Source organism: Odocoileus virginianus, chromosome 16, assembly GCF_023699985.2.
Source record: "Odocoileus virginianus isolate 20LAN1187 ecotype Illinois chromosome 16, Ovbor_1.2, whole genome shotgun sequence".
In the NCBI taxonomy this organism is placed as follows: Eukaryota; Metazoa; Chordata; class Mammalia; order Artiodactyla; family Cervidae; genus Odocoileus; species Odocoileus virginianus.
The window spans coordinates 12,231,580-12,258,015 of NC_069689.1; the positions used below are offsets into that span (position 1 = coordinate 12,231,580).

The 26,436-nt window shown below is 62.0% G+C and overlaps 2 protein-coding genes across 4 annotated transcripts in view; one reads left to right on the top strand and one right to left on the bottom strand.

Annotated features, from left to right (window-relative positions):
• The window catches only part of CCDC85C (coiled-coil domain containing 85C), an 80,097-nt gene extending 58,362 nt beyond the window's left edge, over positions 1 to 21,735 (top strand). The window contains exons 2-6 of one of the 2 annotated variants that reach the window (XM_020899082.2): positions 1,309 to 1,382; positions 11,196 to 11,303; positions 16,108 to 16,203; positions 16,500 to 16,598; positions 18,860 to 21,735. In XM_020899082.2, coding sequence (XP_020754741.2) covers positions 1,309 to 1,382; positions 11,196 to 11,303; positions 16,108 to 16,203; positions 16,500 to 16,598; positions 18,860 to 18,949 — 467 coding nt within the window. In that variant the 3' untranslated portion in view covers positions 18,950 to 21,735. The remainder of the gene's footprint in view (positions 1 to 1,308; positions 1,383 to 11,195; positions 11,304 to 16,107; positions 16,204 to 16,499; positions 16,599 to 18,859) is intronic. The other variant, XM_070477856.1, reaches the window with a different exon arrangement.
• Positions 21,736 to 22,109: 374 nt separating this feature from the next.
• The window catches only part of CCNK (cyclin K), a 29,192-nt gene continuing 24,865 nt past the window's right edge, over positions 22,110 to 26,436 (bottom strand). For both annotated transcript variants that reach the window (XM_070477854.1, XM_070477855.1), the window contains exons 10-11: positions 25,802 to 25,873; positions 22,110 to 23,457 (exon numbers count right to left, since the gene is read on the bottom strand). In XM_070477854.1, coding sequence (XP_070333955.1) covers positions 22,832 to 23,457; positions 25,802 to 25,873 — 698 coding nt within the window. In that variant the 3' untranslated portion in view covers positions 22,110 to 22,831. The remainder of the gene's footprint in view (positions 23,458 to 25,801; positions 25,874 to 26,436) is intronic.

Sequence of the window (26,436 nt, forward strand, 5' to 3'; positions counted from 1 at the left end):
CCAAGCTTCCATGCAGGGCGGTGGGGGGCGGTGGTTGTGGCATCTGGGGAGGGGGCCACCCACCGCCCCGTCCTCACATGGAGCCCGGACCAAGCTCCAGTGCAGGGGAGGGGTCGTGGCATCTGGGGAGAGGGCCGCCCACTGCCCCGTTCTCACGGGGCTCCTGTGGGCTCCTCTTCGGCCCGCAGGCTCCGTGGGGATGGGGCGTGAAGTCCACGTCACACAGGGGGACCCTCAGGGCTGGGGGCCCCTCTGGGGGCATGCTGACTCTGCTGCTTTGGTTGCATGACGGTCCCAGCTCATCCTCTGGCAGCAACCAAGCCCCCTTTGCCCCCCACCCACTGCCCGAGAAGGTCGAAAGCCCTGTGGGGGTCAGTGCTGTGGGTGGGTTAGGGAGCTGGCTTACGTCGAAGGTCTGGTGCCTTCTGAGATGAAGGGTCAGTAGTGTGATCTAGGAAGACCTTGAGTCCTGTCGTGAGCCAGGGGGGGCAGGACAGGAGCAGCAGGCTGGCCCAGGGGTGGGCAGGGTCCCGGCTGGTGCCTGAGCCAGGCGCCCTTGGGACTTCAGAGGCACGCGGCAGTCTCCTCCCAGGTGCCCGCAGACCTGGGGAGATGCCTGCGCTGTCACCGAGGCGTTGGGCCCAGCCTCCTCCCTCTGCCCCTGCTGTGACCTCCCCTACCCCGCTTCCTGCCTCCTTGCACCTGCCCCATGTCGCCCTTGACCTCCACCCAGGCCGGCTCCCTTGTCCTGGCCTACAGGGACTTTTCTCCTCTGAGCCCATTTCCAGCCCCATAGGGAAGGGGGTCCGGGGCTATGGGTAGCTGGGGTGGTGGAATTTCTCCTGCTTCTGATGCAGCAGGCTCAGTGAGTCAAGGGAGGGTGGGTTTCACCCCCTGCTGCATTCAGACACTGGGGGCGTGTGGCTGGGGGTGTCTGTGGTCTGGCCCCTGACCTCAGGAAAGGTGCTGGGTTATGCCTACAGTCGTTTGTAAAAGTTCAGGTGGGACGGAGTGGAGGAAGCCCAGTTGCCCCCACTGCGTGGGCGAGGGCCTTCCTGCACCGTGGGCCCTGGGGTGGGCTGCCCCGGGGTGAGGGGGCATCAGGAACCTCCTTTTGGACCTGAAGCCCTGTGGAGGCTGATTGCATCAGCCCAGGACAAGCTGGTGAGAGCACCCCTCACCCCAGTTCTGCAGGTGGATGGGGAAACCGGGCTCCAAGGCCCACCCGGGGTGGGGGGCACGCAGGGGAGGGCCCTCCTGTGGGAGACAGTCTGCCGGCCGGTGACGTGATTCTTGTGTGTCTTTCAGATCCCTCATCCACCTACATGCGGCAGCTGGAGACCAAGGTGAAGCTTCTGGAGGGTGACAAGCTCCTGGCGCAGGTAGGCTGGCTGCACCCCGAGGGCCGGGGCGGGCCTGGCACCGCCCTCCTGTCCAGGGCCTGGCCCCCCCAGCCCCAGGTGGCCTCTGTGGGTTCCTTCCTGCTTCGTGCCCCCAACATCCCACCTGCCCTCCACTCCCGCCCAGAGTCACCTCCAGGGACACCTGCTCGGGGACCCCACAGCCTCTGGGCATCCCTTCGTCACAGCCATCCCCCGTCTGTCCCCCCGGTGTCCTGCGAGCTCCTCGGGGGCCCGGAGATGCTGTGGAACCCACACTTGCTGAAGAAGTGGCCTGCTTTGCCCCTCTGCTGGGTGCATCCAAGGCCCGAGAGGCGGACAGGCTCGCCCGCGCTCAGACCCATAGGGAAACTTTCCTGGGCCTGCTGGGCCAGATTCTTTAATGGCTGGGGTCTGCCCTCCGCCCTCCTGCCTGGCCTGGGGCCACAGAGAGCTGAGGCCAGGCCTGACCCCGGCCCGTCCCCAGCACGGGGACGACAGGTCGGGGATGGGTGACGAGGTTGGTGCAGGGAGGAGATGGAGCTGGGAGGCTGCGGGCGGCTGGAGCCTGCAGACGAGGATGAGGGTCCCTCCCCACTGCGGACAGGATGCTGCTGGGCGCCTGCAGTCAGCTTGGTCAATCGGGGTGCCCGGTGGCGGGGTGGGCAGCTGGCTGGGTGGACCCTCCAGCCTCTCTCCCCCCTTGTCCTCAGCCCTGACTCCATCTCAGCACCTGCGTCTCTCCAGCCATGCCTGCTGGCTCCTAAGCGGCCGGCCTGGATCCCAGAGCGTGTTTCTGGGAACCGACCCCAGGGAGGGCTCGGTGGCCGGGCCACATTGCTAAGTGACTGGTGGGCTTGCTGCCGCCCCGAGGGCAGCCCTACGGCTGCCGTCCCACCTCTCGCCCTTGCATGGGCGGCTGGAAGGTGCAGGACTCTGTGGAGTACGTGGTCCACGCACCCTGGCCTTGTTCCTCCATGGCCTCCGTGTTAGGTGCGCAGCCAGGCATCGAGTTGCAAGGCCCGTTTTCGGGTGTCGGGTGTTGGGTGCCTGGCCCCACGTGTGCAGGCTCCTCGGGGCTGGCGAGGGCAGGGAGGGGTGGGGGCTCACCTGGCTGTGAGCTGGGGCTCCCTACACCCAAACACTCCCCGGCGGGGGAGGGGGGCGTCCTTGTGACGCAGGAGGGTGTGTGTTGGGGGCTGCGGGAACTGTAGGCAGAGGTGATGGGGGGGCAGCATCAGAACTTGGGGGCCTTGACTCTAGAGCTTGTTCCTGTCCAGCAAGTAGGGGAGAATGGCACTGTTTCTGGGGAGAAGCAGGTTGAGAGCATGGACCCCAAATTCTGGATGCTGTTTTCAGTATTGTTCCACGGTCCAGCCCTGCTCGTGGTCCTGTTTCCGAGGACCAGGGTGGATGTGTCCCTGTGGCCCCTGCTCTCCTAGGCCGCGCTGTCCCATCGAGAACGCGCACCCACTTCCACGTGGTGAACTTGGCCTTGTGTTTAGTCGCTCAGTCGTATCTGACTTCTTCGTGACCCCATGGACTGTAGCCCGCCAGGCTCCTCTGTCCATGGGATTCTCCAGGCAAGAATACTGGAGTGGGGTTGCCATTTCCTTCTCCAGGGGATTTTCCCGACCCAGGGATCGAACCCGTGTCTCCTGCATCGCAGGCAGATTCTTTACCACTGAGCCCCCGGGGACTTGTTCAAAACCTACACATGCTCAGGCCCCAGATTGGTGGCCCTTCCTCTTCCTCCTCTCTGTGGGCACCCCCTGGTCTCACAAGGAACACCCCACCATGGCTGTGTCTGTCCACTTGCCCCCCGCGCACATGGGCAGAGGTGGAGGTTGACAGGGGCCCTGTGTCTGGAGCATCGGGGTATGTGGGTGTCTCTGTCTGGGCCCTCCCTTCCCCAAGCCTGCTCTGACCTGCTCCCTGGGGGCCTTGTCCTGGAGGCAGCAGCAGGGGGGTTCTGTCCCCAGCTTGTGCCCACACTCGGGCCAGGCTCTCCGGACACAGATTTCCATCCCTCAGATGTGGGGTGGCCTCTAGCCTGGGCCCAGGCCTGCTGGCTGCAGGCAATCAGATTGGGCTTTAGGGAATAAGAGCATCTTTTTGCTCAGCTTCTTGCTAGTGCAGGAGAAGTGCTGGGAACTGAGACTGGCCAGTGAGCACTTGCTCTGAGCTCTCTTTGAACTGCGGGCTGCTCTTTCCGATGGGGTGTTGGGATCCTCCCTTGGGGAGTTCAGCCTCCACCTGTGCTGGAGTGTCAGCTCCTCACAGACTGGGCTGCAGGATCTCAGCGGTCATATCCTCAGTGCCCGGCTGGACTTGGTGGATGCATCTGGGGACCCCTGCCTGTACCCCACCCAGTCTTCTGGGTCAGAGGGGAGACTGGTTCTTGCCCAGAGTAAGGAAGATCCGCTTAACCCAGGGAGAGCTGCTTCATAACATAGTGAGTGTATCATCTTTGGAGGTAATCAAGGGTGGATGGGTGGGAGGATGGATGACCAGGTTTAGGAAGGAGACTGCTGCCATGGGTGGGCATCTGGCCACAGCCTCATGGGCTCTGGCTTGTGAGATTTTATGATTCTGGCACCTGAGTCTTGTCAGTGAAATAAAAATTGCCCAGGAATCTCCAGCCCTGTGCAAAGCAGAAAAATCTGCCTTTTGGCAAAAAGCAGCAGAGAGCAACATTATTCTTTTAACTATCTTCAGATGATGTGGCTTTGGGGTTTGAGGGGAAGGGCAGAGGGCCTCCGTGGGTTCCCTTTCCCACTTCCCACCCCCTCCCCCGTCCCCCGACTGCCTCTATTTAGCTCCAAAATAGCTTTAATTAAAAATGCGCCGGAGTGTCCACAGGCTAAATTAGTGTATTGCAGTTCCTATTTTCTTTCTTGTGTCGGCTTTAAAATTTCATCAGCGCAGCTGCTCCCCCTGCGATGATTCATCTGGAGCCTGGTCCAGGGTATGATTCTCCCCATGGATTCCGTGCCTGGCAGGGCTGGGCTGGGGGCGGCTGTCATTGACGCTGCTCTGTGGTTCCCTCCGTTCACTTCCCTGCAGGGCTGATCAGCCAAGGCGCCGCGTGCGCCCAGAAGCCAGCTTCACAAAAGAGCAAGAAGCTGGTTGGGCAGGAGCGGGCGGCCCTCCCGGGGCGCAGAGGCCGTGGTCCAGGCTGGTGATTGGGACCGGCTCCAGCTGCCTGCGCCTCCTGGCCCTAGGGCCCGCTCGTCCCGTCCTGCCACGCCGCACGGAATCGCTGAACACCAGGTTGGAAGCGACCCCAGGATTTACACCGAGCCGGGATGGAGAAACTGAGGCCTGGGTGGAGGAGGATTTCCCGGGATGGGTGATCGAGTTGGTTTGCTGGGGCTGCCCAGGAAAAGAGCCATAGTCTTGGTGGGGGTGGGAGGGTGGAGAAGGGGCTTAAGCAACTGAAATGTATTGAATGTATTGTCTCATAATTCTGGGGGGCGTGGGGGTCAACAGGGCCATGTATAAATTTGCTTGAGACACAGTTCAGCCTGCCGCTGTGGGGCTGTCAGCCTGATGGTATGAGAAAGTGGGTTTGGGCCCCGGAGGAATCTGGGTTCAGACGATGCCTGCTCCAGCTGTCACCCTCTGTGTGTGTGGCTTTAAGCGGGGTGTCTTATGTCCCAGTGCCTCGGTTTCTCCTCCTGCAACCCAGGGGTGGTGGGGTGCCTGCTGCAGCGCTGGTCGGAACCTGGGGCGCCATGGCAGGTGTCTGCTCTTCCCTCCTTTTCCTGGTCTTGGGAGCCTGGGATTTTCCAGGGTCTGGCAGACCGCGCCCACTCAGCCGGGCTCGATCCCCGATGAACTGCTCGCTCCTTTTTGCTCTTTGAGTTTTGAACCATCCATTGGGACTGAGAGACGGGCTGCTGCTGCCTCAGCCCATGGCTGACGCCTCCTTCCTCTTTCCTGCCTCCCTGGGGGCGGGGGTTGTTCTTGGTGGTGGCTCCTTCGCCCAGGCCCTCTGCAGGTGCTGGCCTCACAGTGTACCTGCTCGCCAGCATCCTCTGTGCCGCTCTGTTGACAGGCTCTGGACCATCCCCTCTCCCCTTGTTTGGTGTCTGTGGTTGGCCATCACTTCCCTGTCCCCTCTGTCATGGGTGACATGGTCTCCGGAGGGCTTAAACTGGTATCCGTAGCAGAACCTTTGACCCACTCCAGCTTCCTTCTCAGCCAGGGAGAACACCCCGTCTTTCCATCATCCGATGGCTGGTCCATCTAGCAACGTGGGCAGGAAGAGAGACTAGGAATTCACCTCTGTACCCGAAGCTCACCCAGTGTCCATTGTGAGCCAGTTGCTGGCCAGGTCAACCTGGCTAGAGGGCAACCCCAGGACTTTAGAGCCAGAGAGCCTGGTTCAGATCCCTAAAGTGCCACTTACTGGCGGGGTGGCACTGGGCCAGTGGTTTAACCTCTGTGCTTCCGTTTCCCCATATATGAGATGAGGACACGAAGGGTGCCTGCCCAGGACTAAAGGGCGACTCACGGAAGGGCTTAAAGGGGCCAGGCCTCGCTGGTGGTAGGGGTCGTGGGTCAGCGACTGTGACCTCGCCTGGGGGTCACCCAGCAGCTGAGTGTCTTCTGGACCCCATTTGACATGCAAGAGACCAGGAGGCTGGGAAGCTGCTCAGATCCAACAGCTGTGGTGGGATTGGGATTTAGCAACGTCTGTGCCTTCCAAGAAATGGCAACCCACTCCAGTGTTCTTGCCTGGAGAATACCAGGGATAGGGGAGCCTGGTGGACTGCTGTCTATGGGGTCGCACAGAGTCGGACACGACTGCAGTGACTTAGCAGCAGCAGCAGTGTCCTCCAAGGGCTTCCATGGGGCTCAGAGGTAAAGAATCCATCTGCAGTGCAGGAGACATCCCTAGGTGGAGAAGATCCCCTGGAGGAGAAAATGGCAACCCACTCCAGTATTCTTGCCTGGAGCATCCCATGGACAGAGGAGCCTGGCAGGCTGCAGTCCGTAGGGTCTTAGTCAGACGCGGCTGAGCGACTGAACATGCACCCATGCACGTGCCCTCCAAAGCCTCCGTTTTCCCCCCGTGGAGGTACCATGGCCTGCCCCTCAGTCACCTCATCGTGCCAGGGGACCCAGGAGCAGACAGTGGTCATTGTGGCTGAGGCCCGGTCTGTGTGGTACCCATCGGTCACAGGCTGGACGGTCCTGGGCGGTCCTCAAATCCCAGGTTGAGCACCGAAGCTGCGTAGGGAGTAGGGGGCAGTGCCAGCTGCGGATGAGAAATACCAGCCATTCGTTAACCACACGTGGATGCCACGTGCTTCATCTGAGCACTGATCAGAGAAACCCTCTGGGCCTGGGTCACCCTGCAGCCCTTTGTTCAATGGCCTGCAGATGAGTTCTTATAAAATACCAGGGGGAAAAAAGGAAGTAAATCTGACTGGCAGGACCTGTATGTTCCTGTGAGGGACCTTCACCCTGAGGACACAGCAGAGGCAGATCCCCAGCCTCCCCGGGGCTGGCTGGGGTCTCGGGGTGCCTGTCAGGAGGGCAGCTGTGTTCTGGGTTCTGGTGTCAGCCTCGGGGAGTCAGGGGCTGGCCATGTGCTGTGTCACGACCTCGTGGAATCCAGAGTTTCCGAAAACGTGGGACTCTGATGAGACACCTTGGGGACCCCACCTGGGCCCTGGGACCCCCTCCCACTCCAGCCCAGCCAAGGTCCTGGCGGCTTTGGGGCAGTGGGAGTCCGGGGCGGGGGGGTGGCGGGGAGGGCAGAGGTGAGGGTGGTGGGAGGCGTTTGCGGGGTGACATGTGCTCTTTTTCCTTCCAGCTGCCCCGCCCCTACGGTCGTCCCCGACGCTGGCTTCAGGTAGCCCCGACCGGGGCTCGTGTGCAGTGGCATGTGGGGTGGGGGCGGCTTGCAGTGCTGTGTGATGGCCTTCCTGTTCCTTCCCCGGGGAGCTGACCACCACCCAGGTTCTGGCATTTAGATTCATCTTAGGTGTTGCCTCCTCTCTGAGCTGGTAGCTTTACAAAACAACAGCCAGGAGTTAGGAGACAGCAGCCTGCTGTGACACTCTGCTCAGGCCCTCACCCACCTGTCATCCGATCTGCCCCATCTGCACAGCGTGCAAGGTTGGGGTTGGGGGGGAGCAGGGGGACAGGTCGTGATCCACACTTTGCAGGAGAACCCACAGCGCCTGGTGGGGCGAGGGGCTGGCTGGCCAAGGCCCAGGCGTGAGTGCTGGCTCCTGGCTGGCCCGGGTCCTCAGGCGAGGTGTCCAGGGGTGCCTGGTGGTCGGAAGAGCCCATCGGCGCCCAGCGACAGGCTCCCAGCCCCACCGAGCAGTAGACCCCTGCCGCCCTGGGAGGCAGGCATACCGCCCTGGGGTACCGTTCTGGAAAGCAGGACTGGTGTCATCTGGGATCAGGGCCTTGTTCCTATGATGGAGACGCCGACACCTCCCTGCCCCACGAGGGCCGGCAGCCCGAGGGATGGTTCCCCCTGAGGGGGCCCTGCCCCTGATCACTGCGTGCAGATCGGCCCGGGGGCCCTGGACCTGAATGGTCACCGGTGGGCAGGCTGCCTGGTGGGGACCCCGGGCGCCCCTGTGTGAGTTCTCACCTTCCATCCCCAGAGCCGCAGGCGTCGCCTCACCTATCAGGTGCTGCCCCCTGCTCAGGTGTGCACACAGTAGGTGCTCAGTGACCAGATCTGGGGGTAGTGTGCGGCCCACCCGAGGGGTCTCCAGCCCTTTGGGAGCAGGAGGGGAGCTGTGAGCCAGGAGGGGCAGAGGGGTGGGCGCCTGGCCCCCTTTCCTCTGAGTTCCGTTTGTCTTCAGCACCTCCCCTGATGGTCCTCCCCAGGAGGATCCCGGGGGTGCCGCCCCCGCAGCTTTGCAAGGAGGAGTCCCTGGGAAGGAGGTGACGGCCGTTTCTCCTGCTGGAGCCTCCTTGCAGCTCTGCAGAGGCTTGGAGAGGCTGGGCGGCCTGGGTTCACGCCGCCCGCCGCAGCCAGCTTCTGGGGCTCCTGGGCCACGCCCGCCTGGCCTGGCCTCTAAACCCCATCCAGAACCCTCTCACTGCCCTTGGCAGGGGTGGGACCGGGTGGAAGCGCATTTCAGCACTGGGATCGTTGCCTTCTCTTTTAAAGATTCAGGCAGCTCTCCGGCTCCTGCTCTGTGTCCCCGACCCACCCCTCCATGTCCTGAGGGACCCCATTTGGGAGCCTGGAGGGGGCAGGGCGGTCCTCTCCTGGGGAGCGGCAGTGAGCCCCATCCTTGCCTGCCCAGTCACCCTAGAAGACCGCTCCCCATCAGCAGGGAAACCCTCAGGGATTTCATCTTCCAGGGCACTGGTGGGCAAATAGCAGGATTTTTAATTTGGATTTAAGTGCAGTTACGTTTCTTCATTTCGATGCGTCATTAGGCGCGTTGCCCCTTGTGAGAGCTGGTGCGTTCTCCCCGCCAGCTTTGTGGCTTGCTCCTCGAGCGCTGTGGGCTCACAAATATTGATGCACAACACCCATCACAGAAGGCAGGGGTGGGAATTGCACGCTGCTAATTAAAATCTCCCCGCCCTCTTGCACACACATATATACCTCCTCCCCAGGGAATCATCTGGGGGAGGGAGGAGACATACAAACCAGTGTTTCCAGAAGCAGCACATGGGCTGCTTGTGATCCCATTGGGTCCAGGATCAGAGACGCTGTGGATGAGGGGAGCCACAGCCCAGGGCAGCATCTGGACTGCGTGTGGGTGGGGACAGGGAGGCATCTGCCTCTTGGTCCCTGGGGCCTGTGGGAGCACCGGGGCCCCAGAGCCCAGCCCTGGGGCCACATCCACATCCACACGTGTGTGTGTTGGGCCAGCTGGGCCTTACGCCTGGCCCTTTGGCTTTCTCTCACCAGGCAGGCGGGGGAGTGCCTGCAGAATGGCTCCGGGGCCCGGTGAGACGCCGGTGGCCCCAGGAGTGGACATTCTGTGGGTTGGGTTTAGAACACACTCTCGGTTGGAGGTGATTTTGCAGCTATCATGGAGATCTGGCCAAAAAATAATTCTGTTTGGGAAGTTTGCTTTTAAGTGGAACTGCGGGTGAGACACCCCCCCCCCCCCCCCCACAGGAAAGCAAGGGTGCCCTGGGAGTGGGAAATCCGCATGGTGGGTGTAGATGCGGGGCCTCTTTCTTTTGGGGGCTGTTGGTAGAGGCTTCTCCACTCAGACCCCTGGCCGGGCCAGGGAGGGTCTCTGTGCCTGGGGCGCTGATGCCGCAGGTTGACCTAGACAGGCAGTGATGGGGCGTGACTGTCCCAGTTCCAGACAGAGGGCTGTGCCCGAGGTCCCCCAGTGAGACCCTGCCCGCTTCTCCCCACTCTGGGCTCCCCCAGGTCATGGGAACCGTGCTTAGCTAGGCGGCTGGTGTCTGCTCCAGCTGCTGGGAGCTGGGAATGGGGGTTGGGGGGGTTAATCAGGGAGCAGCCGCCTGTCCCCTGTTCCCCTGGCCGCCTCCACTCCTGGCCTGCAGACACAAGGCGCTAGAGACGGTGAGGCCTGGGGGGTCAGCCCTGGGCATGACGGGGGGCAGGAGAGCAGAACCCAGGGAGTCGATGAGGCTGAAGGTCCCATGGGAAATGGGGACCTGGATCCAGCGGCTGACGAGCGGGCGGCAGGGTGTGTGCAGACGCCTCTGGGCGAGGCGGGGGGTCAGGGGCGCTGATGAGAAGGAGGAGGTCCCCCCACCCCCGCCCCCCGCCTGCCCCAGCGAGGCTGCTGCCTGTATTTCTCGCCCCAGCCCTGGCCTCCTCCTCTTGAAGGGTTTGTTTGGGCAACTCAACAGCCTGCTGATTTATGGGACATTCCGCTGAATTTTATCTGCCCAGCAGTGTTCCCAAAGTTCCTTTGAAGTAGAAGAGTGTGTTGGGGTCAGAAACGCCATCCCAGGGTCGAAGGGACTCAGAGGGTCCACAGACCAAGGCTTTTGCTCGGCCGGACTGGTGGCTGTGCTGGATCGAGTGTGACCCCTGGGTCCGGCCCCAGCTTCTGTAGGGGGTGCCGTGTGTCGCTTTGCTCAAGTGAACCACTTAAGGCCAGATCTGTGCTTGTTCATTCATTCATTCATTCATTTATTCATTCTCTTCTCCCTTGCCCACTCCTTCTAAGCACGCCTTGGGCTTTAGTCAGTGCCCAGCGGCACTGGTTCTTGTGGACACAGAGGGCGAGGCCCTGGGCTCATGTTAGGGAGCTCCCTGTCGGATGGTGGAGGCTTGTGGGCATGTGTCAGAGCGCCGTGCAGGCTCACCCCATGGGCAGCCCCCAGCCTCGTGGTGGTGGGCGGACTTCCCCCCTCCAGGAGCTGAGCCCCAGGGCTGGAGAGGCTGTTCCCCAGGCCCGGCGGGGACCCCAAGGGCAGGATGCTGGTGCAGAGGGGCGAGAGTGGAGAGGGGTGGGGGGAGCCACCGACTCACTCACCTGTTTATTCGGCCACTCAGCAGATGCTTATAAAGCACGCAGCGGGGAGCTAATCAAAGCCCCTGGCCTTGTGGCTCTGACCCTCGAGTGGGGAGAGGGAGGGATGTCAAGGGCTTCCGATGGCTGTGGCAGTGGGGATGGATGAAGAGGGGGCGGGGAAGGGAGAAGGCACAGGCGGGGTTGCCTGGCAGGTGCCCCCAGGAGGATGCCCTGCTGAGCCAAGGACTGGGTGGGGGCGTCTGGTCCAGCAAAGAGGCCAGCAGTTCTCGGCCCCCCTGGCCCAGGCCCGACCCCACGTCTAATCCCACCCCCTTTCTCTCTCGCTCTCTCTCTCTCTCTCTCTCTCTCGCAGCAGGCAGGCCCCGGGGAGTTCAGGACGCTGCGGAAAGGCTTCTCCCCGTACCACTCAGAGTCACAGCTCTCCAGCCTGCCGCCCTCCTACCAGGACTCCCTGCAGAATGTAAGTGCCCCTCCCCCAAGGGCCCCACCATGTCTAGGAGGACCCCGCACCCCCCAGGGAATTGGAGGGATGAGGCTCAGACCGCGCTCGTGACCTTCCCAGGGCCACGTCGGTGGTCACAGCTGAGCTGGATGTGGGACCCTGAGCTTCTGCCCAAGCTCTTCCGGGGCAGGGCTTGGGCTCCTGACCCTTGACCTCCACCCTTGACCCTTGGAGCCTTGTAAGGGCCCAGTGTGCTGGCGGGAGGTGGAGGCCCGGCTTGAGATGCCGTCCCTGGCATCTTAGGCTGGTGTAGCGGCCACGAGGCCCGGCTGCCGTCTCTGTGTCTCTTGTGGGCCTGTGTCCCTCCTCGGATGCAGCTGGGGGAGGCTGCCCGGCTGGGCTGGGGCTGGCCCAAGTCTGTGCAGGGGTCGCTACCCCGGCTTGAGCTCAGGTGTATGCTGTGTGCCTCAGTTCTCGCCAGGGGCCCCCACAGTTGTCCTGGGTCCTTGCCTGGGCCCTGGCCTGCCCTGGGAGGGCGGCAGGGGGCCTGCTCCCCAGGACGAGCGTGGTCAGCTCAGGACCGCTCCCTGTGGGCGAGCGCGCCATTGTCCCCGGTGACTCCACATGTGCAGAAGACAGCGATCTATAGAGGCAGAGAGTGCGTGAGTGGTTGCCAGGGGCTGGGGGGAGCGAGGAGGAGGTGATGAAAGTGTCTGTTGAGTGACTGCACAAATTGGTGAATGTGCAAAACCACCTCCCCCAGAAGCACGCGTCTGGGTGAGCCGTGGGACGTTCATTGAGCATCTGTTACTTGGAGGGCCATGCCGGGTTCTCCCCACGAAACCCCATCACAGGGCGGGGACCTCACTGTCCCCTTGGAACAGAAAGGAAACCAAGCCGGCCTGAGGTCACGGTGGGCCCGACTCTTGCCCAGGGTCCCAGCCTTGCTGCCCCCCTCCACCCCGGCCAGTGAGGGTGAGCCCAGGGCGCCTCCTGGGACTCCGAGCTGGCAGGAGTGGGATGGCACCGCTGCTGGCTGCCGGCAGAACCCTCTGCAGTTTCTCTACGAGGCCTCGCACCTTCTCCAGGAATGTAGCTGCTGACGCTGAGGAGGTGGCAAAGCCCGCTGATGACAGATAATCCAAATATTTACCCAGGAGCCCCGTGGCTCAATGAGGCTCCAATTGCTTCCTGATGAAGGGCTCTGAAAAGCCCAGCATCGCCCCCACAGGGGGCAGCTCCCCAGCCCTTCGTACCCTCTCCCTGGGCTGTGGGAATCCTCACCGCTGATGGTACTGTGCGCTAAAGCCTCGGCAGGCTGCAAACTGTAAAGTGCAGTGCAAACTGGAAAGTGCGGGGCAAGCCCGGCTGGCTCCCGTGATGTGCCAGGCCTGTGAGATGTGAGCAGAGCAAGCTCGCTCCTCCAGGCTGAGCCCCTGAGGCCTTGACAGTGCTGCTTGGGCTGTCAAAGGCAGGGAGGCTTCTGGAAGGCTTCTTGGAGGAGGCGTTAAGAGGGCTTCCATGGGCTTCCCTTAGGCCACCCTGTGTGGCCAGGGGTTGTCACCCCACTTCAGAGGGAAGGAAGCTGAGGCCCACCGAGGTGAGGTGGGGTGGATTGCCAGGGTCGCGTGACTAGTCCATGCCAGCATGGCCCCAGACTGGGCCTGGGCGCTGGGGGCCAGCCTGAAGCTCCACTGAGGCTGGGGGGCAGGTTCCTGGGGCGGAGGGGGAGGGTTGGGGCTCGTGGGAGGCTGCCGCAGAGGTGCCGGAGCTTGGGTGGAGGCTCGTGGTCCAGGCCTCTCGGGCTGTTTAGGGGGCATGGAGCCTCTCTGGAGCGGCTGGGCACTGAGCCCCGTGTCCAGCGTACGGATGCATCGGGAGAGGAGGCTTGTGTGGGGAGGACCCTCTGCCCTCTGACGCTGCCAGGGGCATTGTCTCTCCGTACCTGGGTGTGGGCACGCCTTCTGTGAGGCTATTTTAAGTGTTCATTTCAGTGGATTTTAGTATCTTCACAGATCTGTGCAATCATCGCAGCAAAATGTCTCCTTCATCCTGGAAAGCAAGCCCGTGCTCATTAGCAATCCCTCCCCACACCCCCGCCCCCCCGCCAGCCCCTGACAATCACTAATCTGCTTTCTGCCTCTCCGTTTGCCTTTTCTGGATATTTCATATAAATGGAAGCATAACACGTGTCACTCTTTGTCCCTGGCTTCCGAGCACTGTTTCTAGGGTGCAGCCCCACGGTAGCAGGTGTCAGAGCTTCGTGCCTTTTCCTTATCAAGCAGCACCCCACCACGTGGGGACCCTCATTTTGTTCATCCATTTGTCAGTCGCTGTGCATGCCTCTGTTCCATTTTTGCCTCCTGTGATTGTGCATCTCTGAACACTCCCAGACGGGGCACTTGTGTGGATGTCTGTGTTCAGTTCTCTGGGAGACAAGTACACTTGTCTCCTCACTTTGGACGCTGGTCCTGGCGTCCCACAGCCCCGGGCTGGAGGCTCGGGCCCCCTGGTTTACTAGCTGTTTGGCCTCAGGCAAGTCTTGTAGCCTTCCCCTCCTCATCTGTAAAATGGGTGCATAGAAAAGACAGCTTCCACACAGAGGGTTGCAGTCAGCCCTCGGTAGGCTGCCCTGCTCCGAGTGGGCTTAGGGAGCTGGGGAGGCATCCTTGGGCCTTCCAGGCTGTGACTGGGGGAGTCTGCCAGGGTGAGCTGGTTTGGGAAATGCTCTCAGGTTCACAGTCCTGACCAGTGTCTGGCGGTGGCTTCGCTCACAGGCTCCTCCGTGCACTCATTGAGTGAGTGAAGTCGCTCCATCGTGTCCGACTCTTTGTGACCCCATGGACTGTAGCTCACCAGGCTCCTCTGTTCATGGAATTTTCCAGGCAAGAGTACTGGAGTGAGTTGCCATTTCCTTCTCCAGGGGATCTTCTCGACGCAGGGATCGAACCTGGGTCTCTCGCATTGCAGGCAGATATTTTACCATCTGAGCCACCAGGGAAGCCCCATTAGCACCTGCTATCGGCCCATCGAGGAGGCCCAGGAAAGGGCTGGATTGCACAGCCTCCCCCAGCCACTCCTGGCCTTTGTTCTAGGAACATGTCCCCTTGCGGAGCAGGAAGTCCCAGGTGCAGGCGGGACCTGAGCCCAGAGCCGCCAAGGGCCAGGCGCCTTCCAGGGCAGTACATGTGTGACCGTCGCCCCCTGCTGGCCGGTGCGAGGAAGGCAGCCTTCTGTCCCAGGTGCACACCTGGGTGTGGCCCACACCTCCTCCAGTCCCCTGTCCCCCCACCCCCAGGACCCTGTTTGGTTCCCCCGTATGACACCAGAGACCAGGCAGCCTGGGCCAGAGTTAGGGAACAGCGTCCCAGGGCTCTGCACACGCCTTGGGACACACAGGGACCCTGGCTAGAGACAGAGACCGAGATCCAGAGTGGGTCGGGCCTCCCTTGAGAACCATGCCCATGCCCAGCTTTCCCAGACCCCAGGGCTGTGGGGTCTTGGCCTCTGCGTGGAACCGGGAGCAGGGTGAGCCTGCAAGGCTCCCCTGGGAGCAGGTCCAGGCCATGCTGGCCAGTGGGGCGAGTGCAGAGGTTGGCTGCTGGTGGTGGAAGTTTCCAGACCCCAAGGGTCCCTGCACAGCGCGGCCAGGCTGGGAGGATCCTGGGGCCATGGCCTCATCTTCTGAGCTCACGGAGTCGGCCTGGTCTCCAGAGGCGTCATCGGTTGGTTGATGGAGAAGAAAACCAAGACTCAGAGACGGGAGGGACGCCCAAGGACTCCAGGGTCTTCTCTCCCCTCACGCACTCCCTGGGGGCATTCTCGGTGTTTTCTCTCTGGCTTCCGGCACCTGCTGCTTTATCGCAGGGCCTGGCGCAGTGTCTCCTGACCTCCTGGCTCCTGCTGGCCCCAGGGCTCCAGCTGTCTCTCAGTGTGAGCTCCTTCTGTGCGGCCTTGAGTGCTTCCTGACCTTGCTCTGGGGCCTGGGGTCCCCACTCCAGCCTGAAGGCCTGCTTCCTGCCCCATGGCCACAAGGCCAGCGCCCCTTGCCCAGGAGAAGCTGGGCAGATGCTCGGCCTCTGACACGGGCAGGCAGGGGACCAGAGGCTGGATCCTTTCCTCTCCGGCCTCATCTCCTGGCTTCCCCGGCTGTTGTGGAAACCTGGCTTCTAGTTGCCAGTTAGAGTGTTTGTACAATGTGGTGGCCGTTCTCAGACAGGGCTGGGAGTGTCAGGGCTGGGAGGTCCGGCTCAGGGCTGGAAGCCCCATGATGGCCCTAGAGGGTGGAAACGGGGGAGGGAGAGGGGCCTTAGGAGTCAGGCTGCCTGGGGCTGGAGCCCAAGCCCTTCTGCACCTTCCTAGGTGACCTGCCAAACAGAACAATAGACCTGCCCCGTGGGCTGTTTACAGGGGCCTATGGGAAGGGGACGCAAAGGATGAGATAGTTGGATGGCATCACCAACTCCATGGACATGAGTTTGAGTAAACTCTGGGAGTTGCTGATGGACAGGGAGGCCTGGCGTGCTGCAGTCCATGGGGTTGCAGAGTCGGATACGACTGAGTGACTGAACTGACTGATGGGATTTGGGAGGTTTCTTGGGGAGGGGGTAGGTTTCTTGATGCTTCTTCTCTGCCCCAGCCCAGCCTTCTTTCCCAGCCTCCTCTCCCCCAATCACCTTAGCCCCCGTTTCCTCCCACCTGGGCCCTAGCCCAGACACAAGGCCCTCTGCCAGCCGCTGGTTGCCCCATGGAGACCCATGGCCCCATGGCCCAAGAGACAGCCAGGGCGAGCTCCGAGCTCAGACGCAGTCTGTTCCCGCAGGGCCCAGCCTGCCCGGCTCCCGAGCTGCCCTCGCCCCCGTCTGGAGGCTACAGCTCCACGGGGCAGAAGCCCGAGGCCGTGGTGCACGCGATGAAGGTGAGGGCCAGGCCCTGCCGGCTCCCGCTGCTTTGAGGGACCCCCACCCCAGTCCCCGCTGCTTTTCCAGACTCTGTGACCCTGGGCCCCACATTTGCCCTCTCCGGGCCTCGGGGCCGCTGAGCAGCAGGGCAGGAAGGCGGGGGGGAGGGGCATGACTGCCTGGGACAGTGTGGGGGAGGGGTTTGGGGGTGCTGTGCGGCAGCCGGGGGCACCGAGGCCTGGGGGAGGTCAGGGAGGGGGGCGGTGGGCATTGCTCAGGGCCTGCCTGGTGACCCAGGGCTCGCCCCCTTCAGGTCCTGGAGGTGCATGAAAACCTCGACCGGCCACTGCAGGACAGCTGTGAGGAGGATCTGAGTGAGAAGGAGAAGGCCATCGTCCGCGAGATGTGCAACGTGAGCTGCGAGGGCCTGGGGGTGGGCTCTGGGGCTCTGTCCCCCTCTGCCTCCTCCTCCCCTCCCTCCTTCCCTTTCCCCCCTCCCTCCCTCCTTCCTCCCCTCCCTCCACCCCTCTCCTTCCCTTTCCCTTCCTCCCCTCCCCCCTCCCCTCCCTCCCTCCTCCCCTCTCTCCCTCCCTTCTCCTTCCTCCCCTCCCTCCTCCCCTCCCTCCTCCCCTTTCCCTTCCTCCCCTCCCTCCTTCCTCCTTTCCCTCTCCCCTCCCTCCTCCCCTCTCTCCCTCCCTCCCTCCTTCCTCCCCTCCCTCCACCCCTCTCCTTCCCTTTCCCTTCCTCCCCTCCCGCCTCCCCTCTCTCCCCCCTCTCTCCTTCCCTTTTCCTTCCTCCCCTCCCCTCCCTCCCCCCTCCCCTCTCTCCCTCCTCCCCTCTCCCTCCCTTCTCCTTCCTCCCCTCCCCCCTCCCCTCTCTCCCTCCTCCCCTCTCTCCTTCCCCCCCCTCCCACCTCCCCTCTCTCCTTCCCCCCCCTCCTCCCCTCTCTCCTTCCCCCCCTCCCTCCTCCCCTCTCTCCTTCCCCCCCCCTCCTCCCCTCTCTCCCTCCCCCCTCCCACCTCCCCTCTCTCCCTCCCCCCCTCCCTCCTCCCCTCCTCGTCCTTCCCCCCCCTCCTCCCCTCTCTCCTTCCCCCCCTCCCACCTCCCCTCTCTCCTTCCCCTCCCTCCCTCCTCCCCTCTCTCCTTCCCCCCCCTCCTCCCCTCTCCTTCCCTTTCCCTTCCTCCCCTCCCCCCTCTCCCCCTCCCTCCTCCCCCCTCTCCTCCCCCCCCTCTCTTCTCCCCTCTCTCCTTCCCCCCCTCCCCACCTCCCCTCTCTCCTTCCCCCCCCTCCTCCCCTCTCTCCTTCCCCCCCTCCCTCCTCCCCTCTCTCCTTCCCCCCCCTCCTCCCTCTCTCCCCTCCCCTCCCCTCCCCCTCTCTCCCTCCCTTCCTCCTCCCCTCTCTCCCTTCCCCCCCCCTCCCACCTCCCCTCTCTCCTTCCCCTCCCACCTCCCCTCTCCTCCCCCCCTCCCTCCTTCCCCTCTCTCTTCCCCCCCTCCTCCCCTCTCTCCTTCCCCCCCCTCCTCCTCCCCTCCTCTCCTTCCCCCCCTCCCTCCTCCCCTCTCTCCTTCCCCCCCTCCCACCTCCCCTCTCTCCCTCCCCCCCCTCCCTCCTCCCCTCTCTCCTTCCCCCCCTCCTCCCCTCTCTCCTTCCCCCCCTCCCACCTCCCCTCTCTCCTTCCCCCCCTCCCTCCTCCCCTCTCTCCTTCCCCCCCCCTCCTCCCCTCTCCTTCCCTTTCCCTTCCTCCCCTCCCCCCTCCCCCCTCCCTCCTCCCCCCTCTCCTCCCCCCCTCTCTTCTCCCCTCTCTCCTTCCCCCCTCCTCCCCTCTCTCCTTCCTCCCTCCCTCCTCCCCCCTCCTCCCCTCCCCCCTCCCTCTCCTCCCCCCCCCTCCTCTCCCCTCTCCTCCCCCCCTCCTTCCTCCCCTCTCTCCTTCCCCCCCTCCCTCCTCCCCTCTCTCCTTCCCCCCCTCCCTCCTCCCCTCTCTCCTTCCCCCCCTCCCTTCTCCCCTCCCTCCTTCCCTGCCCCACCTTTGTTCTTCCTTGCTTCCCCTCCCTGAGAACCGAGTCCCTGATTCCGGTCTGGTTTGCCCCACGCGTCCTGACCCTTGGCCCCTGACCCCTGTCCCCTGGTGTCAGTCTGGCTGCCAGCACACAGGTTATGCTCACACTGTGGGTGCCCGTGGGACCCTCTCTGCTCTGCAACACCCCCAGCCCGGGGGTGCCTTGGCTTTGAGAAGCTGGGCCCCTCTGGGGCTTCAGGGAGGCAGAGCGTTCTCCTGTTGGCCTGGTCGATGCGTGCTGTCCCTGTGGACCTCGAGGGAGCCAGGAGGGAAGGGGGATCACGGGGGCTGCGCCCAGGCCCTGCTCGGGGTAGCGTGTCCTGAGTCCCCCTCTTCTGCCGGAACCCCCCCCCCCCCCCCCCGAGTCTGTAGACCCCACTGGACCACCGTGAGGCCAGGTCCGCACCCATGTGATCTGTGCCGGGCTGGGGAGTGTGGTGGTGAGGGTGGGCATAAACAGATCGGGTCTGAGGGTCTCCTCTGTGCCCCCTCCTGGCCCCAGGGCTCTGGGGGACACAGGCAATCTTGAGCGACTGGGCAGTCTGTGCCCACAGGCCCCCAGGGGCGGCTTGGGGTGGGCCTTCCCCTCACAGCAGCCCCTCCTTCTTCCCCACAGGTGGTCTGGAGGAAACTGGGAGATGCCGCCAGCTCCAAGCCCTCCATCCGGCAGCACCTCTCTGGGAACCAGTTCAAAGGGCCTTTGTAGGGCCGCTCCCCCGTGGACGTGGACTTGGCCCTTGTGCCGAGCCGCAGGCTCCTTTCTCCCTGGTGGACTGTACATAGGACGCTGCCTGTCGCCGCCTAGCTGCAGGGGACGTGACCCCCTCCCGCCTCTCAGACACCAGCATACCGGGGAGTCGGCTCCCAAGCAGAGCGGCCTGGACAGCTTCCTTCCTGCCCCGGGGCCCGACGGCGGGCGAGAGGCTGAGGGGTGCTCAGAGACGCCCAGCCCTGGCGAAGGGGTCCCCTGGGCTGCCGCCTGCTGGACCACCCCACGAGGCTCCACTGCTGAACGCCAGCTCCCCGAGCAGGGTGCCCCGACTCTTGGATGACGGGGGCTCCGCCGTGGCCCCTCCTCTGGCCCCCAGGCCTGGCGCCTCCCTGCTGCCAGCCACTGCTTGTTTTTAGATTCCACACCCCCACCCCTGGCCACACACCCTCTGCCGTGTCCCCTTGCCTGTGCCAGCTGGTACCCCATCTTTCTGAGTCCCTCGTGCCCAGGGGCCTGAGGCACTTCCCGGTCTGTGCTCCACACGACGGGCCGTGCGGAGCCTCTGGGCTGGGCCTCCCTCTGCATGGGTGGCAGCGGGCCGCGGCGTGGCTGAGCCTCTGCTCAGGAATGGTCCCCTCGAGCCCAGGCCCCCTCCTGGGTGACTGTGCCTGGAGCTGCGTGGCCGTAGGTGAAGGGGTTCTGCCCTCCTTGGGAGGAGCCCCCCTGGGCTCTGGCTTTCATTTTCCTGTGTGACCTTCAGCAAGTCGCTCAGCATCTCTGGGCCCCTGGTGGGGAAAAAAGGAGGACTCAGAGAATCAGGGCCAGCAGCTCACACACAGCGTGGGGGCCAGTGGGGACCCTCTTGTTGGAGGGGTGGCTGGCGGGGGCGGGGGGCTGCGGGGGAGCCCCGCTGCCTTGGCCCCCCCCTCGATGGGTGGCAACCTCCCTCTCTGAGCGTCAGTGTCCTCTCCTGTTGAGGGTGCAGCCTAAGGCCCTCCTTGCAGGGCTCTGGGGATCAAATAAGACCTTCGGTGTAAAATGACCATGTATAAAACTGTAAAGCAAGACATGTAAATGTTAAAATTTATGTGCGAGGGAAGTGAGGCCCAGAGGCCTCGGTTTCCAGTTCCTCCAGCACCGCTGACCCCTGCGCCTCGGTGGTACTGAAAGCTCGAGTTGTCCGAGAGGCTGTCTTGGCCTCGTCCAGGCTCACGTGAGCAGCGGGGACCAGGCGAAGGGATGGGTGAGGCTGCCCTGGGTCAGCCCCCACGGGGACTCAGAGCCGTCCCCACTGCCTGTCTGCCGTCGGCACCCTTGGGCGGACAGTCCCCGGGGAGAGGCCCGCATACGCAGAGTGCCGAGTGGGTGCTGCTGACGGCATCAGGCATGGTCCTGATGCCCTGGGCGTTGCAGGAAGCTACAGGCGCCTTGGGAGGAGCTGGTTCTTAGGCCAGGTGGTGAGCTCCCCGTCTCCAGGGGTATGTATTTGGAGCTGGGTGATTCCTACCTAGGTGGGCAGCGAGCTGGAGGGCAGAGGGACGCCCCTCCTGGGTCTCTGGGGTGGGAGCCATGTCCGAGAACCCCGTGTGTCACGTTTGGGTCAGGTTGGCTTGGCCACCACTGAAAATAAGCAATAAGTCAGGTGTCCTGGTACCTGCGGGTCTCCTGCAAACTGACCCAGGGAACGGCCTCAAAGGGACCTTTCCCGGGTGGAGGGAGGTGACCCTGCCCCCTAATGCTGCGGTGGCGTCCAGGGGATGGGGCAGGGCAGGCGTTTCTGGCTGGTGCTGAGGTCTCCTTCCTGCCCCCTGCCTGTGTCCAGAGCCAGTGCTGCCTGGGAACGGGTTTCCAGGACAGAGCTGTACCTGGGATACCATCTCGTTCACCTAAGCTGTTGAAAAGCCTGCAGCACTTCTGCCTGGCCCACGCTGGGCCTGGGGCCTTGGCTGCAGCAGGAACCCTCGGCTGGGAGGAGGATCCCGGGATCCTGGCTAGCTCAGGGGAGTCCCAGCTCTGCCACTACGCAGGGAGTGTGCGCAGGGCGACCGTGGCACCCCTCCTCCGGTCCGGAGCCTTAGCTCTGAAGCTCGTGGGTAGGGGTGTCACTGAACCTGGTGTCCTTTCGTGAAGGTCCTTGTTTCAGACACTCTTTGCTGCCGGAGCCCCATGGGACCCGTGTGCTGAGGCTTTCGTCCCCACTGTGATGGGTGTCGCCCTTCCAGCCTCATCCCACGTGGCCAGGCCCATCCTGGAATCAGAATCCACTGAGCACATTTTTATCCAAAAGTTATTAGCCACACACATCAGTGTTTGAAAGAGAAAAGTGACCTTTCTTTTTTTTTTTCTTTCTTGAAAACTTGAGAGGAAACCATGCATACTACTGACTTTTTTTTTTTTTTAAAGAAACAAAGGAAATGCATGACTGCAGAGCGGTAGAGGTGTATATTTTTCATAACGTGGGGGAACTATTTGTGCTGCTCTCTGGGAACGGGTGCGTGCCTGGCTCCCGTCCCCGGGCCAGCAGCCACGCTCTGTCTTCCATGGGACGCTGGAGCCCCGGGCCGACCCCTCCCCAGCTCCGCGCAGTGCCGGTAGCCCTGGACTCCTGTGCCCGTTTCTACCTTCTATTGAACCACTTTGATTTGGGGAGAGAAAAAGAAATAGAACTTTTTTGATAGTGTGGTAAAAACATTGATTTGAACTATTTTAGTAAAAGTAACAGAGAAGACTGTGATAGTGTATACTTTGCGCTAGATAAATAAAGGCTCCTTGCAAGCCTCTGCGGTGTGTATGCAGTGCTCATTATCTCTGGCGATGGGGCCCCTCGGGGCAGACAGTGGGGCCGACGCCTGCTGCTCCAGGGTCTCAGTCACAGACCAGGAGGGAAAAGAGTTTCCAGTCTAAACCCAGGGACCTGTCTATGGAGGGAGATGGACAGGCCCAAACCACCATCACATTCAACCACTTCCTCCCAAGAAAGCCCGAGCTGGTGCCTGATGTGGAAGGCCAGCCCCCGAAGGTCCTCCTGGGCCATCTCCTGGGGGGCATTCCTCCATGCCCTGCTCCTACACCCCCAGAACCCCCAGGAAGACCTGCTTCTGGGCTGCAAACCCCAGGCGCCCCGCCTTCTGCCCGTAACAAAGGAAAGGGGCCATTTCAGAACTGATTTTATTTGGGTAACTGACTGAAGGAGTCTTGTTTGTAACCAAGATGGAATTCACAGTATGTTGTTACATTCACACTTAAAAAATATATCTCTATGTATAGGAATTTGCAAATTGATGTAAACATACATTACTTCCAAGAACATTTCTCCCTTTCTCCCTGGAAAAAGCAAGGCAGCCCCTTCAGAGTAACTCGAACACAAACGGTGTGGGTTCTCTCTAAATCAGACAGTGGTTCATCTGGCCTGGGAGCCGTGGGCGAGAACTTCATGAATGACAGCAATGACAAGCCTGACTTCAGACAGAACTGGACTATTGAAAAAGACTTTCCAGGAAAAATAGGCACTGGTTTCTAGAAGGAAATGCACTCCTCACTGAAGCTCTGTGTTGAGCCAACATGGCTGGTGAACATTCTCACCAGTGGGAAGTGACCCAGCGCAGGGCCCGAGGACAAGGCTGAGCCGGGAGAGGCGGCGCGGGGAGAGGCGGCGGGGTCACAGCTGGGCGGCCTGGCCCCCCGAGGGCTGCTGCACCCGCTCTCCAGGTGCGCAGGGGCACCCCGATTTCATCTCTGGTCCCGTCCACTTCTTCTCATACTCCAACTGTCAACATAATACAAGGTACCCTGCTGCTTACCCACTTAAATTACTTTTCAAGTCGATTAGAAAAACTTTTCTTAAAAAACAACAAAGGAAAAGAAAGGGGTCAAAGGTTATCTCATCCAGGCTGCCCGCCCCAGCCCCCCCACGGGAGGCATGCCAGGTGGGGGGATGGGCGGGGGCACAGGGGGCTGTCCCCCCGGGGGCACCGCCGGAGGCGGGTAGCTGGCTGGTGGCAGGCCCAGGCCCGGGGGCGGGTGCGGGGGGACCGCGTGGGTGGGGGGCAGGCGAGGGGGCGGCGGCGGGAAGTTGGGGTTATAGGTGGGCGGGGGCGGGGGGTAGCCAGGAGTCGGGGGAGGGATGGCGGGCGGCGGGAAAGAGGCGGGGGGCGGGGGCACGGGCGGCGGTGGCGGGTTGGGCGGGTAGACGTGCGGGTGGTAGGGCAGGTGGGCCGGTGGGCCGTAGGCGGGCGGCAGCGCCCCGTAGGAGGGGCCCTCGGTCTTCATCATGGACTGCAGGCTCTGGTAGCCCTCCCCGGACATGTAGGAGCTGCTGGTGGACATCCCCGTCATGTAGCTAGAGGGCGGCGGCGGCGGTGGCCGGTGCGGTAGCGGCGGCGGCTGGTGCACAGGCGCTGGGTGGGCCGGAGGAGGGATCTGGACCTTGGGGAGGTCGCCGGCTTCCACCGGGCCTGGAGGCTCGGCCTCACCCAACGCGGCTGCGAGGGGCGGCTTCCGGTCTGCAGAGAGGAGCCGGGTCACTGGCCCGCCCAAGCCGCCGCCTCCCCAGCAGGGCAGCGTGTGGAGGCAGGGGCCACTGCCCCCTCAGGGCTCCACGCACGGCCCAGTCACCCCTGGGGCTCCCGGCCCTGTCACTGCGCCCTGGGCCACCTTCGCTTCTGTGGCCCGACAGCACGGCCTGCGCCTGCGTCCTGCCACCGTGGGCTCGTTTCCACCACACAGGCCCTCCACCTTGCTCCCCTTGGTCCGGCACGCACGACCACCTTGCCTCCAGTCGCTCTGCGGGTCCCCCCACTGGTCCCCAGTGCACAAGCCACGGGCATTCCCGGTGGTGCAGGAAGCCCCTTCTGCCCCAGACCCCCATCTAGCACAAACACGGGCCTGGCCCCTTCTTTCTGCCCATCTCGGCCCCCAGAGAAAGGCGAGCCCAGGCCGGGGCCAGACCACACCACTGCCTGCGGCACTGGTGTTCTAGCAGGACGCCTGAGAGATGGTCACTTTGTGACCTGGTGTTAACAAAACCTGAGTCAGTCTCTGCCCCCCCCCCCCCCCCCCCAAGGTGGCAGGTCTGGCCAGTGCCCTGGGCTGCGAGGCAGGGCTCCTGTTTCAGCAGCCCACGGGGAGAGCTGACATCTCCAGAGGCTCAGAGGTCTCTGGAGCATCTTCCACCCTTCAGCAGACAGACACCAATTTCCACCTTTTCTAGCTAAACACCCAAAATGATGCCATGGGTAAAGAAGGGAAGTTCTTTATAACTTCCCGCCTCTACTTCTAGTGATGTCGCAGAAGTGTCCTAGGTCACTGGGTGCCTGTGAAGCACTTTTCATTCTTTCTTCTCCACATGACTACACGAACAACTGCTTCCTCTTCAAAGTGTATGCCAAGAGGAAGCAGGCGCAGAGCCTGGAGCCTGAGGCTACTGCGCTCCTGCCCGGATCTGCACAATGTTCCCAAGTTGGCAGGGCTGTTGTTTTCCTAAAACTAATTCCAAATTAGTTTCTCATGGGTAGTTCACCATCTCTGGATGCAAGAGATCAGAGATTATTCAGATATACTTAGAATTCACAACATCCCCAAAATTATCTGGCTGTAAAAAACAATTTTCTGAGAGGAGCTGCGGTCTGCCTGAGCGCCAGTAACAGAGGGCCAGAGCCTGGCCCCACCAGCGGGGTTGGGACAGGAGGAACAAGCAACGAGGAGGCGGCGGCGGCGGCGGCGGCAGGGGCCGCTGCTACCACTGCTGCTGCTTCTGAAGCCACAGGAGGAGGAAGATGGGGGCGGGGGGCAGGGGGGAAGCCCCGGGTGTAGACCTTATGCAGCTTCTTGGAGTTACATGTAGGCCAGAAAAAATGACACCTCTGATGGGCAGAGGGGGAGAGATTTCAGGTCAGGGGAAACAGCCATGGATCATTTCTCTGGGATGCTCAAGCTGGAGTGCAGACTCACCCGAGCCCCTTCCAGTCCAGCCCCCTGCCTCACACCCCTTATCCCCCTTCTTGGATGCACCCCCACCACCCCCGCCCACATCCCCACCACCAGCACTGTTCACAACAGGAGCTCCTTCTCAGACGTCTCCCTGTCTCCCTGCTGGGGGCCCTCTGATTTTAGCTTGGGGTCTGATGGGGCTCTAGGGAACAGACCCTCAAGAACGAGACAGAAGAGAAGACTTCCAGTATTTTTCAGGTCCTTGGTGTAAATCTGAATTTTTCAGAGGGGACGTTGTCTCCACTATGCAGTGTCTCTGGCTGCAGAGTACTCAGGTGAGTTCAGAAATGTGAAACAACAAGGATACATCCAGAGGGGGGAGGGGGAGGGGCCGGATGGCGTGAAGTCAGGTCAGAGCGGGAGAACCGGGTTAGGGGAGGCGGGTGGGGGTTGGGGAGGGTGCAGACTGACTGGGAGAGATTTGATGACCCCGTCTGACGACAAAGGGGGTCATCAGAACACATCTGTCCCGGTCAGTCTGCACCCTCTCCAACTCCCACCCCCCTCAACCCCCTTTATGTTCCAGGGGTTTCCCTGGTGGCACAGACAGTAAAATCTGCCTGCAATGCAGGAGACCCTGCACTAATCCCCTGGATTGGGAAGATCCCCTGGAGACGGAAATGGCAACCCACTCCAGTATTCCTGCCTGGAGAATTCTACGCACAGAGGAGTTTGGTGGGCTACAGTCTATAGCGTCGCAAAAAGTTGGACAACACTGAGCGAATATCCACACCCAAGTCATTAATGTCTTTTTATATTTCTGAAGTTCTTCTAGAAATTTTCCCCAGGACTTCCAAAATCTGTCCTTCAAAAAGGCAGAGAGAAAAGCTGGTCTTCCCAGAGACCAGCAGAGCTTACCTGGAGGTGGATGGGCTGGAGGCAATGGAGGGTGAGTGGGCTCGATTTTGGGAATTTTAGGTGGTGGTGGTTCTAAACAGAAAAAATAGATTTTAAAAAGCTACTCTTCATGTAGAATAAACATGTCAGAGAGAGAGAGAGAAGGAACAGAAAAATGTACCGTTAAGGAATTTTTTGGGGAAAAGGCAGATATGAAGGCTTTAAGGGAAGCTGAGGACAGACTGGCTAAACCATCCTTTTAAAAGAACAAAAAGGAAATCAAACAAATACATCCCTCTGTCCCGCCCCCCTCCCCGCACGCCCCGCACCTTTTACCACCTCCCTCCCCAAAGCAAAAATGGCCAGCCCATTTTCCCTATCTTCCCAGTTTTCTCCTGACCACCTAAGACAAGCCGTCCAATGACCTGAGAGAAGTGGAGTGAATCTCAGGTGCCAAGTGGTACCCACCGGGGTCCACCCTAGCGCAGAGAACACAAAGGCCCCAAGTGTGCACAGGAGCAACTGCCGCTGTCTGATTCCTGCTCAGGCGCATCTGCGGTTATTTTCTCTTACAAGTATTTACTACCAGTTATCAGCCCATTAACTGGTGGCTGGAGGTGAGCGGACGTGACAGCAAAGCAGTCGGGACCACTTGA